This window comes from Syngnathoides biaculeatus, chromosome 4 (genome assembly GCF_019802595.1).
Source record: "Syngnathoides biaculeatus isolate LvHL_M chromosome 4, ASM1980259v1, whole genome shotgun sequence".
NCBI classification, from domain to species: domain Eukaryota; kingdom Metazoa; phylum Chordata; class Actinopteri; order Syngnathiformes; family Syngnathidae; genus Syngnathoides; species Syngnathoides biaculeatus.
The window spans coordinates 21731316-21750723 of NC_084643.1; the positions used below are offsets into that span (position 1 = coordinate 21731316).

Here is a 19408-nt window from a genome sequence, read left to right on the forward strand (position 1 = left end):
ATCACAGAAACTATGAATGCACCTCTCTTGAGTTTCCTATTTTTCCATCGACTTATTCTCCCTGTCACCTGATCCGTTTCCCTCTCTCATGGTTCCAAACGCTTGAGCCATTGCCCATCATGTACTTGTCTCAGTGTCTTGTCAGTCTTTCATTTCTCTCAGCCCCTTAATGAGGAGGTGGATGTATGGTTGAGCAAGTGATTGATTGGAAAAATACTCCGGCATGATGACTGAAGCGGCATTGAGACTGCCAGATGGATAATTAATGCTTGTAGAGCATGCTGATATCTGGTGTAGCTAGGACACTGGTAAAATAGACTAAAAGGAAATGTTGACACATGTATAGAGCTAATAATTTTCTGGTTTTGGAAATGCAATTTTTCCAACCATTTACCTTGAATATCTCCCCAGTGGATGCATATGATATTAGATGTCCCCAATAGCTAGATTGCATTAGAGATCTGGACCCAGGTGGTTTTCTATACCTATTATGAGAACATTTCTACAAAAGGGAGAATGTAGAAATCAAACCAACGCTTCTGTGGCATCTTTTTCATCAGTCTTATTTTAACCGTTGCAGACACGTGGCATCTTTTTCTTGTCATAATGGTCGTATATTTATGCACACAGGAAACACCAAGCTTGTGACGTGATTACCCCAATTACATCAGTTATTCATAGCAACTTCACAAGCGAGTAAATTTGGAGTAGGAAAAGAGCTACGATTAGGAGGTTACAATCCTTTTGGCCAGTGATTCTTCATTGGTGAGACAGAATCCAAAAATTACACATGGCTCAGACAGCTAGTAAAAAAGTTTACATGTAATCCTGTAATTTTCAAGATATAGTATAGAGATGAACAAGGTTGCCACATGAAACTTAGTTGGAAAGTGACAAGATTCATCACTTTAAACTGCTCCCTTTGCACAATTGACATTCTTAACACACTTATCGACATAGATTTTACATCTTGCACGTCAGAAAGGTCTCTTGTTCTTTGTTCTGAATGCCATACCAGGGTGTTTTTACACATTTGGCCATTAAAGCTGATTCTGATTCTGATTAAAGGGTATTTGAAAATACATGTGTAAATCTTAGTACTGCTCATACACAACCCTGTAATGACCTGACTCATTGGACAGATCCATTTTCTCAGCCACGTATCCTCACAAGGGTCATAGGAGTGCCGGAGCCTATCCCAGCTAACTTCAGCCAGGAGGCGGGGGAGACACTGAACAGGTTGCCAGCCAATCGCAGGGCACACATAAACAACCATTCAGACTCAGATTGACACCTATGGGAAATTTTGTTCTCAAACAACCTACCACACATATTTTGGGGATGTGGAAGGAAACTGGAGTACCAGGAGAAAACCCACACAGGCACAGGGATAACATACAAACTCCACACAGTCAGGGCTGGGATTTGAACCCCGGACATCAGAACTGTGAGGCAGACACTCTAACAGTCAACAGTGTTCCACCCTAGCAGAAACAAAGAGCGCAAAATAAAGGATCCACCTAAGATCAGAATCCAAAATAAAAGAGAGACAGAATGCATCTGAACAACCAACGGAGACAAAAGACCGATGTGACATCTTCCTAGTGTGACAGCAAAGCTTAAGGAGGGGAGCTGATTAGAACAGCTCCCGGCCACAGATGCCTCCTTGCTCAACTCAGTCCTGCACGGCCTATGAGAAACAAAGAAAAAGATAAATTAGTAAACAAAAACCTGAGTCAATCTTCAATGTTGGCTGTAATTTGTATATTTCCTCAGTTTTAGAAACTTGTACATACTCAGCTGGTAAAGTTCTGAAGACCCGGGTACAATCCTGTGTGGAGTTTGTATGTTCTCCTCGTGCCTGCCTGGGTTTTCCCCGGGCACTCCATTCCTCCCACGTCCCAAAATCATGCAACATTAATTTGACACTCTAAATTGACCCTAGGTGTGATTGTGAGTGTGGCTGTTTGTCCTGTGATTGGCTGGCAACCAGTTCAGGGTGTACCCTGCCTCCTGCCCGTTGACAGCTGGGATAGGCTTAAGCACTTCCTGCCACCCTCATGAGGATAAGCAGGAAAAGAAAATGGACGGATGGACACCATTTTGTGAATGTTTAACTCATTCTGCTCAGCTCATTGTGAAAATTTACATAGAAATATTGGTGCAATACTAACAATAAAACTGTATGGGTAAAAGAAAGAATGTCCTTGCCTTACCTTGGACTACAGCAGTTATAAAAATGAAATGCCTCTATTTAAAGGACTGATGGTGTTTGAATGATCATGTTTCGCCAACAATTTGGTTTTATGTATTTTATATGTATTTTATTGCTCAACATTATGAAACATTTACCAGCATTACAATTTCAGTTTGGGTGACAATAGAACATTTATCAGCTGTGTTTCCACCGTGGGGACTTTAGGAAGGGTTAGCCAGGTAAATATACAGTTGCACTCTCACATGAACACAATAGCTGGAGACCCAAATTTACTATGATGAAAAATTGAGAATTTATCAGTCATTGATTACAATGGTAGGAACGTGGCCCCACCAACCATGCACATCAAAGTCCGCCCCAAGTCACATGACACCATCGCCACACAGAAAGCCTTTAAAAGCAAGCGCCTGTGTCAAGTCATCCAACACGACTCTTTTAAAAGATCATAGATATTAATTAGTGAGGCAATAAGTACTACACTGAGATGACAAACCCCTTGTGTATCAGTGGAAATCAATCTGTAAGTAGGTACTCATTATTTAACCTCACACCCAAAAAAAAACATCCAAACTTTCAATATTTATGATAATTCCAGGGTAGGTTAGCTAGTAGTTCAATGATAAAAATTCCTCGCCCCCTCCACTTGACATGTCATGCATGACAAATCCCAATCCCACCTCTATGGAGTTTGCATGTTCTCCCCATGCCTGCGTTGGTTTTCTCCAGGCACTCCGGTTTCCTCCCAAATCGCAAAAGCATGCATTCATTGGTGACTCTAACTTACCCCTAGGTGTGATTGTGAATGTGGCTGTGTTTCTCTATGTGCCCTACGATTAATGGCAACCAGTTCAGGGTGTACCTGCCTCTTGACAGCTGGGATAGACAACAACACTCCCGTTACCCTTGTGGTGATGAGCGATAAGAAAATGGATGGATGGATGGATGGATGGATGGATGGATGGATGGATGGATGGATGGATGGATGGATGGATGGATGGATGGATGGATGGATGGATGGATGGATGATGGATGGATGGATGGATGGATGGATGGATGGATGGATGATGGATGGATGGATGGATGGATGGATGGATAACAGTGGTGGTCGCAAACAGTTCCATTCAAGTCATGTGTCGTTACTGTTTGGATTCTAAGTCAGTGATCAAAGCTGGAGAGTTAAAGATGGGCAACGTTGATGATCACGAGGTCCACTAATGTTTTAACTCATATATATTATCCATTTAATATTCAAATAAGATCACAGGGGATTGAGTGCAGTGGTAACGTTCTGCAGTTAGTCTGCCTGAACCTCACTGCAAATATCTCTCAAGACCGGTGGCCTAAGCTATGATGCTGTCACATTTGTCTCCTAGCCAGCAGCTAGAGACGCAAAAGAATGGTTGGGCATGCATTTGGAGTTGCTAAGGCTGTGGACGGCAGATAGACAGGTAGATTTGATTCATTACAAGTTAGACCTGAGCGACACTCGGAGCGGTTGCAGGATCCTGTCGGTAATACTTCTAAAGTCCATACAGTAGTACTTGTAGTCAACATGCAGTGGAAAGAATAAGATCACAAGAGTGACTTCGATATGCCCGATGACTGCTGGAATAGGCTCCAGCGCTCCCACGACCCTTGTTTGGAAAAGCGGCTAAGAAGATGAATGAATGTCATTAGGGCCATATTAATATAAAAACTTTTCATCAAATTTACAAATTAAACTTGGGTTTTTTTATCATTTGGAAACGACATGCAGCCCTATTTAAAAATATAATAAACAGTGTTATTGATTTGGAACTCAGGAGATACACACAGTTGGCAGTGTGTCATTAGGAGCCCACTGTCATTTGTTCACCCAAACGGGAAGATGTGGTTTATTGTACATAAAGCACACAAATGAAAATAATTGGTGTGATCCCAACTTTATTTTCAAGTGAAGTATTTGTGTATGAGAAACCTCTCGGTCCATCTTTCCTAGAAATTACTTTCCTCAGACCTCTCTAGTTCCAAATATTGCTCTGCCATTTTGTTTGGCAGACTGCAACTATTTTTTTTTCATCCATGGACAGTAGATAGAGATTGAGTTTATTTATTTATTTTATGTGAACTTTAATAGACACATTATAAATTAGTCCCTGTGTATGTATTTATACATGTAAACATTTGTGGGTGAAATGTGAGGTACAACAAACTTAATGTACAGTGAAGAAAATAAGTATTTGAACACCCTGCTATATTGCAAGTTCTCTCACTTAGAAATCATGGTGGGGTCTGACATTTTCATCGTAGGTGCATGTCCACTGTGAGAGAGATAATCTAAAAAGAAAAATCCAGAAATCACAATGTTTGCTTTTTTAACTATTTATTTGTGTGATATAGCTGTAAATAAGTAAATATTTGAACGCCTGAGAAAACCAATGATAATATTTGGTACAGTAGCCTTTGTTTGCAATTACAGAGGTCAAACGTTTCCTGTAGTTGTTCACCAAGTTTGCACACACTGCAGGAGGGATTTTGGCCCACTCCTCCACACAGATCGTCTCTAGACCAGACAGGTTTCTGGTGTGTCAATGAGAAACACGGAGTTTCAGTTCCCTCCAAAGATTTTCTATTGGGTTTAGATCTAGAGACTGGCTAGGCCACGCCAGAACCTTGATCTGCTTCTTACGGAGCCACTCCTTTGTTTTCCTGGTTGTTTGGTTCGGGTCATTGTCATGTTGAAAGACCCAGCCACGACCCATCTTCAATGCTCTGACTGAGGAAAAGAGGTTGTTCCCCAATATGTCCCAATACATGGCCGCAGTCAGGTTCTCCTTAATACAATGCAGTCGTCCCTTTCCACGTGCAGAAAAACACCCCCAAAGCATGATGCTACCACCCCCAGGGATAGTGTTCTTGGGATGCAACTCATCATTCGTCTTCCTCCAAACACAGTTAGTGGAATTATGACCAAAAAGTTCAATTTTGGTCTCATCTGACCAAAAAAACCTTCTCCCATGACTCCTTTGTATAATCCAAATGGTCATTGGAAAACTTAAGACGGGCCTTGACATGTGTTGGTTTAAGCAGGGCAACCTCTCGTGCCATGCATGATTTCAAACCATGACGTCTTTGTGTATTAAACTTGGAAAGGGTGGTCCCAGCTCTTTTCAGGTTATTGACCAAGTCCTGTCGTGTAGTCCTTGGCTGATTCCTCACCTTTCTAAAGATCATTGAGACCCCATAAAGTGATATCTTCCATGGGGCTCCACTCTGATTGAGATTGAGCATCATGTTTAGCTTCTTAAATTTCTTAATGATTGCTCCAACAGTGGACCCTTTTTCACCAAGCTGCTTGGCAATTTTTCCGTAACCCTTTCCTGCCTTGTGGAGTTGTACAATTTTGTCTCTGGTGTCTTTGGACAGCTCTTTGGTCTTGGGTTTTGGTTTGGGTTTTAGGTTTGAGTCTTACTGATTGTACGGGGTGGACAGGTTTCTTTATGCAGTTAATGACCACACACAGGTGCATCTGATTCAGGATAATACATGGAGTGGAGGTAGACTTTTAAAGGCGGACTAACAGGTCTTTGATGGTCAGAATTCTAGCTGATGGACAGGTGTTCAAATACTTATTTGCAGCTGTATCACACAAATAAATCGTTAAAAATCATACATTGTGATTTTTGATTTTCCTTTTCAGATTATCTCTCTCACAGTGGATATACACCTACGATGAAAATTTCAGACCCCTTCATGATTTACAAGTGGGAGAACAATATAGCAGGGTGTTCAAATACTTGTTTTCTTCACTATAAATATAAGTGATCCTATATTATTTATTAATTAATGAATACATATTTTATATTCCATATCACATTAGTAATAGTGATCATTGAATCGCTGAAGATATCTTTAATTTTCCTTTCTCTCTGTTCCTCCAACAGTCTGAAGAATCAGATCTGCGTCTAGTGATCAAGAGACCAACCCACTCAACTGGATTGATGTCGGACAAGCTGTGGTCAGCTTGCCCTGCTTGTTTTCTGCCTCTTTTTGCAGACTCTCTTCATTCCTTCATCTGTCTTTCATCATGAGTTTGGCCTGGACTTGAAAATGAAAGATTTTTTTTTTTTTTGGGGGGGGGTGTTCTTTCTTCCTTGTAACACTGCATTAGCTACTGTACGTATATCACCACAAAGATGGAGGGTGGTGGCGACCAAATTTTACAAAAAAGTGAAAATGATCTTTGCATTATCTGGCCACTTTTATTGAACTATTTAAGCTCTTCAATTTTTCCTGCTAGTCAAACACAATTAAAATCAGTTGATTGATGGATGAATTTAATTACGATGTCCTGTTTGCATTACAACAATATGCTCTACTACCTTAGACTTCTTGATCATGAACTACATATTTTCAGTTGTAAATTATACATAATTATTTCATGATTTATTTGTATTATTGTTGTCATATTTATGAACTATTTTTCATGTTCACAAGAACAAGAACTTTGGAATAATTGTGTAAATTGTGGTTGCGTTCTATGCTTTTTATGCAAGTCAAGGAAAAGTAAAGTTGTCCAGAGATTAATGGAATTAAGGGTACTCTACCTAGTTTAAAACGATACGATCCAGATTGGGGAAAAAAAATATGAATGATGCTCTACAATAAAAATATTTAAGGATATAATGTGTGTAGATTCTGACCCATCCCACACGAGTGCTCTTCAATCATTTTTGGAAACAGAGTTCCACTGTGATTTGGTCATACGAGACATGGTCAGTGTCTGAAATTATGTTTGTACCAGCACTTTGTCTTTGGTTCAAAGTACACTAATTTGCATTACATTCCAAAAGTGATGCAAAAATAACTAAGAAGGAGTTCACGCATTCAGTGTTTCTGTGTGCCTGTGTTTGTGTTTTTTTTGTTTTGTTTTTTAATATTCTGGCTTATTCCCACATTCCAAAAACTGCCTTTGAGGTTAATTGAAGGCTAGATTTTCGTTCGGTCTAAATATGAGTGTGAATGCTTGATTGTCTACATGTACCCTGCGATCGGCTACCGACATGCAGTCCAGGAGAACGTACTTGACACATGGTGTTTGCCCAAAGTCGGCTGGGATCGTGAGAGGTTATCAGTAGGAAAAATGGAAGGACACACGGTCACAACTTTGTTGTTTTGCTAAAATTATAGCAGGAAACAAAATTCTGATATTTCTTAAGCTCTTTTTTTTTTCTTGTGAAACTTTGTCATACACTACTTTGCATATCGTGTTAAAGGAATTGAGCTTTGTGACGATTCCTCTGGTCAATATGCCTTCAGTTAAGTGTTGTATTCATCTTGGGGAGATGCTGGTACTCTAAGTAGCTGTTGAAGTGGAAGGGTTCGATTTTAAAACCTCTCATTTGACTAAAGGGACTTGCAGAATGTCCTGATGAAACATGTTTAGTGGACCAACCAACTTCCATGATTTCTCGTGCACAACAAGCTCCCAAGTATAGTGTGTACCCCCAAAATTGACCCCATCAATAATAAAACCTCTTATAAATATGTTTAACATGAAAAATCAATTTGTTGCTTTTCATAAACTCAACACATTAAGTATTGTCCATATTTTTGTTGTTTATTAAAAATAATATTTTGCTTTGCGTTCATGCACTAAAGTAATTCTGTTGTTGTTTTTTTTAACCCATTCCAAGATGGGCCATGTGCAATGTAAAAAGCTTACCGTTGCTTAACATCACAGAATTGCAACCAAAATGAATTTGGACACTTGTAATTATGCTACCTTCCCCAGCTGAAATATAAGAACAAAATCCCCATCTGGGAGTGGGTCAGCGGGGTTGGTTTTTGGACAATGAATGGCCAAAATGGATGGGGCCATCTCTACATATGTCCGCTTCGATCTCTGACAACATCATAAAGCTATCACAAATGTTTTGTATGCTATGTATTTTTTTTTTTTTTTTTTAGCAATAACACGTTTGAGAAGGGGCCTTATAAATAAATAAAAACAAAATAATAAAGTCTAGATATCGTGACTACAAGTCATGTTACAAAGTCAACATTGTATTCTTATTTTTTGGACACACTCATTGGGGACATGCAATAAGTAACCAGTAGGAGAAGATGCAATCTTATGTAGCATTTTTCCTATAAATGTCATTAATGTCAATAACTTGATTAAATATGTTTTGCAATGATGAAAGTGAACAACTTCACAATGTTTACACTTTGGAATTTCTTTTACAATACAAGGCATTTCTTTAACTGTCATTCCAGGTGCAATATGAACCACAGAGGTGTGTGGAGTAAAAATGTAGCTTTGACTCATCTGGTTAAGCATTTGATTTTGCACGATCACATGTAGTGGCAGCTGATATCATTTGAAATTGAATTTGTAAAGCGGGGGTAAAAAAGAAAAAAAAAAGTCTAATGCTAAAGCAGTCAGTAATTAGATATTCTTGTCAGCAATACAAAGTTAACTATACGACTGTTTTTTTATTGCAAAAAAAAAAAAATGCATGTGTGACTCATGTTATTGCATTTTGTCATCTACTTTGTTCATTCAGAGGAAGAACTACTTTTAATGAGGTATTATTCAATCATTACTCACCATCCACATCTCTCACCCACTTGGCCCCCTGCGCTATGGGTAACATCCTTCATTATGTCAGAGAAGTACAAAATAAAAGACACTTGCAACTCAACAGACTCCAGGCCCTTTTTATTGTCAAGGCTACGTGAATCCTGAGAGGCAAAAAAATGTTGCTTCCAAAACTGTGCTAGCATCCACTTCTAGAATTTAAAGATAAAAAATGTAATAGTTCTTGCTATGTCAAGAGCAGACTTGACTCCGATTGAAATGCAGTGGCATGACCTTAAAAAATAACAGAAATTATATGATGGGGGAGGGTTAACTCATGGAGGACGCCCAAGTGTGTTGCTAGGTGCTGTTTTACCTATGCTAAAAAAAAAAAAAAGAGAAAAGTCAAGAATATTACGTATATTGTCTTCTGAATCTTTTAATGTTATTGCCTGATTCTGATTGCATTTTTTACATCATTTTGCCATCATTAAACATGCTTCTAACTAATCCTTTCTCAACAATCAACTTTAAAATGTTGGGTCTGACCTTTAAATGGGCTCTTCAATTTCTCTTTGCCTCAGGATGTCATTTTAAGTTTGTCATTGGCAATTTCTTGAGCAAGGTCAACATCAATAATCATTCATAAGAGTTTTACATGTCAACAATTTGTTGTCATTAATTACTGCTATGGTCCATTTTAGCATATATTCTGTACTGCTTTGTCTTGTTTTGTCCTCCTGACTGACTGAACTACATCTAGCGTGTGAGTATCATTTGGATATTGACAAATGTGGTTTCCAAAGATGGAATCATCTTGAATAGACAAAGTGAGTAAGACAAGAACTCTGAGGAGTGGGCGCCTGCAGCCGGGAGAACATCTGAGGCGGGGAAATCTGTGGGGGTTGCTGCTTTTCTGAATGCACCTTTGAAAAGGAGGACCATGATTATTTCAAGAACCAGCAATGTGGGGTGAGTGCTGGGATTTTTATCTCACTCTTTATCTCATCTCACTTTGGTGCGTGTGTGTGTGGGAAAGTGGGGGGGGGGTGTACAAAAATAATTATGTAATTATTAAGTAATGAAACAGATTGTTCTTTCTATGCAATGCATTATCCATCAGTTTCATTTCTAAGCAATCTGAGGCCAACTAAGGCAGAAACTTACTACTGAATTCTAAATTTAGCTATGATAAAGTCTTTTGTGGGGTCGTAAGCTTTAATCCATCCTCTGATCCATCTCGTTACACAGAGCCAGTAATGCCTATTCATGAAGGAAATTGATTTTTCTCTTTGCATACAAAGTGGCTGAAAGTTATCTGGGAAAGAATGCATAGTGGGAATACATATTTAATGTCACATTAATATCATATTTTTGGTTTCACAATTTCCTTTGGGTGGAACAGAGTCTCCTTTGACTATATTACTGTGACATTTTTTTCTTAAAAGAAGAGCCAATGGAATGAATAAAAGAAACTTTAATCGGACATGTCTTTGATGTATTAATGAGCAAACAAAATCTAGTAAAAACATTTTGAATTATTAACTCAAAACAAAATGCAACAAAAAAAATCACTCCTTTCTCTCTTTGTTAATGTATGTACTGGAAAATGAAAAAAAAGCATGTGGTTATGATACAACACATCAGGTCTCATAATTTATGATCTTAAAGGGCAGCAACAAATTCAATTGCTACTTCTATAAATGAATTCAATGTGCCCCTCCAAAACTTCTAGTAATGTCCATTTTCCAAGCCGCTTAACCTCACAAGCATCGCAAGAGTCCCAGAGCCTATCCCAGCTAACGTCAGGCAAAAGGCGGACTACACCCTGAACTGGTCGTCAATCAGTCACCATGACTGAGCGGGAATCAATCACACACTGCCAGCACCAAAGTCAGGCTTGTGAACCACGACGCCATCAGTGACTGATCTTCTAATGATCTTATTAGACACTATCAAAAGGATTGTAATTGCAAATTGGTTCCTGATGGAGACACAAAAAAAAAGACCTTGCAGAGTGGATAAATTCTTCCCTCTGTGTTTAATCTACAACTGCTGCCCTACAGAAATCTCTGACATGAACTGTTGTCAGATTACCTTGCACAGTTCCAAATATTGTCTTGAAAAGACATTCATTTAGATCTCTTGGTTGAATAAACACATCCGTAATGCATGTTTGTTTCTAACAAAATGACAACACTTATATTTTAATAAACTGTACACTTTTCTAGTGGGTGCATGCTGAGCGTGATGTATTACATTATGTTGTGCTGCATGTTGCATGACGACAGGCAAGCAATTGCCGGTTGCATCTTTGTGGTACGGAGTAATATATGCAAACCTGTCACCCTGCGCATAAGCCAATCATCAATTTTTTATAAGCATCATATTTAATTCTTTTTTATGTTTTGGTGAACGGCTGTCTGTGCTTGTGTGTGATGAGATCAGGCATCCTTGCAAAGTGCGGTTGTTTGCGAGTGGTCATCAAGGAGAAAGATGCCAGGATCCCAAGCGGAAAAGACTCGTAACCTGATTTTAAAGTAATTCAATGCACTCATTGGATATATTATAGTAACTTTCATGACCTAGTTTTGCCAAATAGTTACAGTATGTATACTGTGTTACTTATTATACCCATATTTTAAAATCAAGGCATTCTAGCAGCTGTGCAATTCATTGTTAATAGAAAATAATTCATTGTTAAAATTAGCATTTATTGTCATGCTAGAATGGCTCCACTTCCGGGACACAAATTCCTTGTGTGTTTTTGACATCCATCAATCTCTGAGCCCCCTATCCTCACAAGGGTCACGGGCATGCTGGAGCCTATCACAGCTATTTTTGGGCAGGAGGCAGGGTACATCCTGAACTGTTTGCCAGCCAGTCACAGGGCACATATAAAGAAACAACTACTGCACTCACATTCACACCTCCAGGCAAGTCTTCAACTAACCTACCAGCCATTACTTTTGGAATGTGGGAGGAACCGCAGTGCTCAGAGAAAACCCACACAGGCACATGGAGAAGATGGAAACTCCACATATGGGGGACTGGGATTAATTTTTTAATTTGTGATTATTAAAGATGATTAGTTGGTGCACTAAATAAAGTCTACATCAAAGAGGGACTAAGAGTGACTAATCACATAAGCAAATAAATTACATGCCGCTGCGGCTGCTTATCTGTAGAAGCATCAGAACCACTATTGAAATTAGCAATTCATATTTGATGCAGTTGTCTGGCACTGATTAAATTGATATTCACTTCATCCCACCACTTTGTTAATTCTGCCCTTAAGGCTATTATGTTATTTGTTTTTGTACAAACTATTCTCTTCCATCAATTGACCTAGCAAATGTATGCTCTGTGTGCAACAAAATGGACAAACATCTGATGTTTTTTGCTTACAGGAACTTGGCAAAGTGTATAATTTTACTGTCCAACCGTCCATTTTCTCCTGCTTACCTGGGTTGGGTCCCTAGATGGCAGCTTTAGCATGAAAGCTCAGACTTCCCTGTCCCCAGCCACTTTGTCCAGCTCGTGACGATAGGTGAGGGTAGGAATTAGCTCCGCCTTTCAGCTCTGCTCTTTCTTCACCACAACAGATTGATACATCGTCGAGATCACTTCAAGTGTCGCACTGATCCTCCGGTCTATCTCACACTCCATATTTCTTTAAACATGCAAACTCTAACCAGGTGAGAAGGATTTGAACCCCAGATCTTAGAACTGTGAACCAGATTTGCTAATCAGTCATCCACTGTGCCACCATCTGTGATCACCATTTCATTCAAATAATTATAGGCTCCAATGGTTCATTTTCCTGCTTTAAAACAGGGCTGTCTTTGGACATCCTGAGGCAAAGCAAAGCAAAGCTAATTTATTTGTATAGCACATTTCATACATGTGGTAACTCAATATGCTTTATGTGATTAAAGGCATTTGAAAACAAAGAGATAAAACATTTCAAATGGGATAAAAACAATGAAAATTCCAAACTATTTTTAAAAAACACGATTAAAACCGCATACAGTGCAAGTAATATGATGAAAAAGTGGAGTTTTCAACCTGGATTTAAAAACATTCACACTTGGGGCTGATCTCACCTCTGTTGGCAACTTATTCCATTTGTGTGCAGCATAATAGCTAAATGTTGCTTCACCATGTTTGCTTTGAGCTCTGCGCTCCACTATTTGACCTGAGTCAGTCGATCTCAGAGCTCTACTGGGTTTGTATTCCGTAAGCATTTCTTTCATGTTACTCGGGACCTAAATCATTTAGTGAGTTTAGTTTATAGACCAGTAGCAGAACTTTCTAATTCTAAAGCTGACTTAAAGCAGCTGAAGAAAAAGCAGCAAAGCAAAGTAGCAGCCACATTACAACAGGACGAATTATATGAGCACCACCAAAGGTTTTATGATTTGCTCTTCATACGTGACTACACTAGATGAACTAGCAAACAATAACTAAAACAGTCAAGTTGTGACTGAAGTTTGAAGGTCAAGCATTATCCCTATAAACATTCTAAAATAGATATTGTAATGAAAAATACATATAACATTATTCACTTCAATGTCTATATGAAAAAATATGAGCGGAGAGTGCGTCATCCATGTGCAAAGTTGCAACATCCAAGTGGTCGCCATATTGGCTGCATCTCCTGCCCGTGACGTCACCCTGGATATTCGCCATTGAAAATATGCTGTGGCCCCTACTGTGGGAGACGAACACGCCCCTTCTGACACGGAAGCTCTTTCCGAGGAAGAGAACATCTCACAACCAAGTGAAGTTACCGGGGCAATATTACCTTATTGTTTCGACCCATATTTAGATTATACGCGGATCGCAGCCAAACCGCCGCCCCGTCCGATCCACTTCCGCAGCAGAGAGGAGCCACCGTGGCCTGGCGCCGTGATGAGCCACTCCGACCGACAAGGACATTGGCCGGCAGCGACGAGCGCCCCCAGCTGACTAGGCCGGTCACCGAGTTCCAAAAAGCCACATACGTCAAAATCATGTTTTGTGGTGAAAAAACGGATGGGTCCGTACCAGCTGCCATTTTTTCATTTATAACACACTAAAAATGATCCATTTCATGACACTTGACCTTTAAGATGAAGAGCTTTTAAAAATGGCATTCATCAAAAATGAATGATAGCCAATTTATGTAGAGTACGACCATTTTTGTGAGCTCGAGTTCATTGACAAAATTGTTATAAATGGTACCTCAGTTCATCTCTGCTTTCAGATTGCAAGTATTTGGTCCAGGTATGCAATACAAGACTTCTGAAAGTTGAGAAATTCTCAAAACACACGTGCTCAAAAGTCAGGATCTTTGATGCTATGGGGAAGATAGTGCCCAAGGCGTGGAGAATGTACACAAGTGTAAACCACCAAGAACCATTATGGTCCTGGATGGTCCTGAGCAAAAATGTCAAACTTGAAAAACACTATTGTGTGTACAAACGCGGTAGCCGGGGTGGCCGACAGAGCTCGAAAATTGGTTGAAAAGGATTTACAAATCATTGTATTCTCTTTTCATTTACATTTTAGACAATCTCCCAACTTCATTGCAATTGTGACTCAGTATGAAAAACACGAGTTTCAGATCCATCAATAAAAAATGAAATAACAGTATGTTGGTAATAGAGCATGCCTCTTGTGCCAAATGATATTTTCCTACACCGCCGCACAAATTACATCACTGGGTGGCATTCATATTTCATAAACCTCATAAACCGAGGATCCTCTCTATGCTCAATGAAGGGATAAAAATATATATAATTTAATACTATTTAATTCAATACAATTGCATTTCATTTTTGATGACCATTCAATGCAAAGGTTTATTAAGTTGGGACAGCTGGTCATTGTGGAGCGGGTCAACTAGTTTGCAATATTTCTATGAAAATCACACAATCCTTGTGACTTTGCCAGCAGGTCCGCTAAATCATCATAGCGCAATGTCAGACTTGGTCATTCCACAAATGCCAACACGCTCCGAGGGTTTCCACTAGCGTCAAAATATCCAATAGCATATCGCATATCTTTGTGCCACAGTCAAGGTCATCTTGTTGACTTTGACCATGTTTGGCTGTATGCTAAATACAATAACAATGATTCAAGATAAACAGCACATTACCCACGTATAGTGGCACACGGCTGATCTAAAAGAGTAACTTAAGACAGTGGTGTATAAAATCCATACACTGCTGCACTACTACTGGTACACTCCTACTACACTACTGCTACACTTCTGAAATTAGAGGGCGCACCTGGTAAAGACTTGGCCTCACAGTTCTGAGAACCTGGGTTCAATCCCGGCCCCACCTGTGTGGCGTTTGCATGTTCTCCCCGTGCCTGTGTGGGTTTTCTCTGAGCACTCCGGTTTCCTCCCACATCCCGAAAACATGCAACATTAATCGGACACTCTAAATTGCCCCTCAATGTGATTGTGAGTGTGGTTGTTTGTTTCTGTGTACCCTGGCTGGCAACCAGTTCAGGGTGTACCTCGCCTCCTCCCCGTTGACAGCTGAGATAGGCTACAGGGCTTCCCACGACCCTTGTGAGGATAACCGGTCAAGAAGATGGATGGATGCATGGATGAAATATTTGTTGGAAGTTCATTCTTTGTGTTTTTTTAATGTAATTTGTACTTGGGCTTGGGTATACTGTATTTGGTATATACTGTATTATGTTTTTGCTTTTTATAAAGTGTAATTTGTGTTTTAAATGTCAGTATTATACTACATCCCGTGACCCTTGCGGCTAAGAAAATGGATGGATGGATGGATGGATGGATGGATGGATGGATGGATGGATGGATGGATAAATGGATATTATACAATATATAATACAGCATGCTTTGCCGAGTATGGTTAACTGATCTTTGGTGTGGTTCCCCTTCTTATAATTTCAACTTCATGTATTAATTCCTCCCAAATGAAACATGAGTGAAAGCGGGGTTGACTTCCATTAATTAACATCATAAAGCTACAGGCCTCAATTTCTCTGAACTACATCACCAAGTGAAGAAGAAAATTTAATATGAGAGTTGACATGACTGCATTGGCTACCCGTTTTTCTTCGACAGCTTTGGTATATGTATATCTGACAGATGAACAACACAGTATGAACACCACATGGTGCATTGAGAATGACTTACTTTTACATTTTGAACATGGCTCTTTTTGTGAAAAGGTTAAAAAAGGAAAAGATGGAAAATATAAAAGTCGGCATTGCAAATGAGAATAAGTTCTTAATTGCTTTATGTGGGTAAATAAGGGTTCAATCACTATTCTACTGTGTGCAACGCTGCAGGCTTTTGTAGCTGCGGCAAATCTCCAGTCCACTCATATCTTGTATTTACACACCCTCATACCAGTTCAGAGTCAAAGTGGAGCAGCCCAATACGTGGGCTTTCCCTGTCGAATCTGGCCCTGCTAGCATGCCATGCACATTCTCATAAGGAAGTTCAGCGCCTTGTGAAGGTAAAACTCCCCATTGCACATTGTGATTCAGATGACTGCTGGCCGACGGCCTGTGACTCGTGCTGAAGCCACAAGACACACCAGGTCCATCATGCTCAGTGATGTTCACTGACTAGCCAACAACACTGTTAGACGAATGTCGACATCTTACAGTCCATCATATGAATTGTTTCTTTGTTCGTTTGTTTTTTTACTTGCTAAGAGTTTTTCTGCTTCCAATACGCTCCTGGTGGCTTGAATGGCCTCCACTGCAAACATCAAATTGTGCAATGGTGAGTGAATTTAATTAATTGTTTTATTTGCTATGTATTTATTTTATTTTATGTCATTTATCAAATACATTAGTATCTCACCCAATCTTTGTCTAGGTGATGCTTTGGCACCTCTAATCCATCTTCTGTTTTTTTTTTTTGTTTTTTTTTTGCAAATATTGTTTCAGTTATAAGCACCGTATTCTGACTAAATTAATTGTATTGGACTTATTACATAGAGAATAAAAAGCACATGCTGTCCTTCTGAAGAAGAAGAAGAAGTCCGCTATATTATTTGAATGGATTTCCAAGGCATTCATGAGTCGTAGGAAAACGCGATGCTCCGTGAATTGCTCCCGGACTCCAAATTCAATGAATCATTCCTGGTGATTGCACACATACAGTACATGTCAGAGTTCTGGATGGGAGAATGCAAGTCAGTGAAAGGTGCCAAGCCAAGTAAGTAAACATAAGTCTTATCTATAAATGGCAGAATATGGATGGCCCTTTCTCTCTATCTGCCAGCTCAGATCAATGAAACCAACTGTGCCACATACACTGTATTATATTGAAAAGATCCAAATTTGTTGTTCTTTGTGTCTTCCTTTAAACCGATAACCAATAATATCACATCATATAACTACCTAACATTGTGGATTAGGATTTTGCAATCTTGGCACACTGATAATAGTTGAAACACAAAAACAGAGTTGAAAGCAAGAAGCATCAGCTGCAGTTTCTCCAAAAGAACGTCTACTTAATCTGTCAGGATGACCGAGCGTAAATCAAGCAGTGTCTAGGTCATTTCCCGTCGTCTGCCAAAAAGTGGCGGTAACAAGCTGTGGCTGCATCACTGCCTCTTACACAAGTAATTGCCACTGCTCAGTGATCTATGGGGGTTGCATTGATTTGTGTTCCACTGAGGCTGTTTTTTTACATTGACTGATATACAGCCCTATTTCTTACAAAGTAATTGAACTGGCTTGTCCTTATCTCTGTGAGTTTGAATGTCAGTCAGTCTTTTCACCAAACAATTTTGTGAAGGAAAAAAATAAAACAAAGTCACTTCCTGCATGTGATAGAGTTGATACGCAGTGTTCACATTTGTTGTTGTAGGTCCTTCTCAACATCACTGACAGAACAGCTTTGTAATGGAACATAAAATAATTAGTATATATTATAATTCTAATATTGAACTGTACAAACAACCCAAAAATGGATAGTCCGCATACCGTTACTTTTAATCTGCATTTGTACACATCTAATGAAGTAATTTAATGATCTCCATCTTCGTTTTGGAGTATATGTTAGTTTGTACATATATTCCCAAGATAAAAGGTTCAAACTCAAAAACCACAAAATGGAAAAATATAATAAATCAGTATTATCAATCCATCCATCGATTTTCTGAGCCACTTATCCTCACAAGGGTCGCAGGAGTGCTGGAGCCTACCCCAGCTATCTACGGGCAGGAGGCCGTGTACATTCTCGACTGATTGCCGGCCAATCGAAGGCCTCATATAAACAAATAACATGCACACACAATTTAGAATTTTCAGTTAACCTCTCACGCATGTTTTTGCGATGTGGAAGTAAACCAGAGTGCCCCGAAGAAAACCTATGCAGGCACGGACAGAACGTGCAAACTTCACACAGGGAGGGCCAGGATTGGAACCCTGGTCCACAGAACTGTGAGGCAGCGGCTCTTACCAGCTGACCACCGTGCCTAAATCAGCATTAGAGTTACATCATTGGTTTTGCGATTTCAAAAGCTACTGCATGAAGCATCTCATGTAGAATTATGTTTTGAAAACCCATATTAGTTGCAGTAACTTTTTGTTCATGTTGACATTAGTTATTCTTCTTATTATTTGTATGAGTAGTAGTAGTAGTAGCTAAATTAGTTATGTAGAGAAGCATCGAAGCTAATTTTCTAAACTTCATGAACGACTTTGTTAGCATATCTTTTCAACTAACTTATTCCATACGTTTCACATTATTAAGATGTATTGCAGCACTTTTATTTTGCCTATGCTGACACGCTTTTTCAAATGTTGGATGAAACAGTGGAATCAGGAGGAAACATGAACATGAACAATTCACAAAGCCAGAGCTCTGATTTAAACTCCAAACTGCAGAACTGTAAGGCAGACAGGTTAACCACTATCAGACAATGCTCTCAACTCTACATACTTAGTAGATAACTGTTTACTTTCTCTTTCAATTATTCAACAATCTTGAAGTATTTTCTATCTTATCTCCTGATTTTTCACCTTCACGTCGCCTGAAAAGACGCTTGCTGGCACGTCATTATGCATTTTTGCAATTCCCCTGACTGGACCTTTTAAGATAACCCTGTAGAGTTTTAATGAAAAGATGAGGGGGTAAAAAATGTTGGCACTGACCACACAATATAGATAACTCCTTTTATTGGAAGGAAAATCTACAGCACTCTTTCCCAGAGGTGCTTTAAACACAGATGACCCTGAGAAAAGTCAAATAGTTCAGCAGCACCCTGGGGGGAACTGATACCTACATGGTTTAAAATACTTCAGTGACTGCATATTCTGAGGATTAATTGGTTCTTATTATTTCGGAATGACTACTGTGGAATCAATCGTGTTGTCATTGGACAGCAACAAAATTTACTCTCGGGTTAATTTCAATGCAATTGCAACCTGTTAATAATGGAATGTATTCAACTCTAAAAAAAAAAATCTATATTTCAGAACACTACATACAAAATCACAGTAACTTACAAAAACAACTGAAGACAATGTAATACATATGCCAAGGCAGTCATTGATGATGGCACTTATTTAACAAACCCTTTTGCACCAAATCTAAATCACGTTCCAGAAAACCATTCTGTTCTAAATAAGTAAGG

At 39.2% G+C, this 19408-nt stretch overlaps 1 protein-coding gene across 1 annotated transcript in view; it reads left to right on the forward strand.

The window, feature by feature from the left end:
* zmat4a (zinc finger, matrin-type 4a) overlaps positions 1-8891 on the forward strand; it is a 97293-nt gene extending 88402 nt beyond the window's left edge. Inside the window, exon 7 of the mRNA XM_061818310.1 lies at positions 6142-8891. Within this exon, the coding sequence (XP_061674294.1) occupies positions 6142-6166 (25 nt within the window). The 3' untranslated portion in view covers positions 6167-8891. The remainder of the gene's footprint in view (positions 1-6141) is intronic.
* The last annotated feature ends 10517 nt before the right edge of the window (positions 8892-19408 follow it).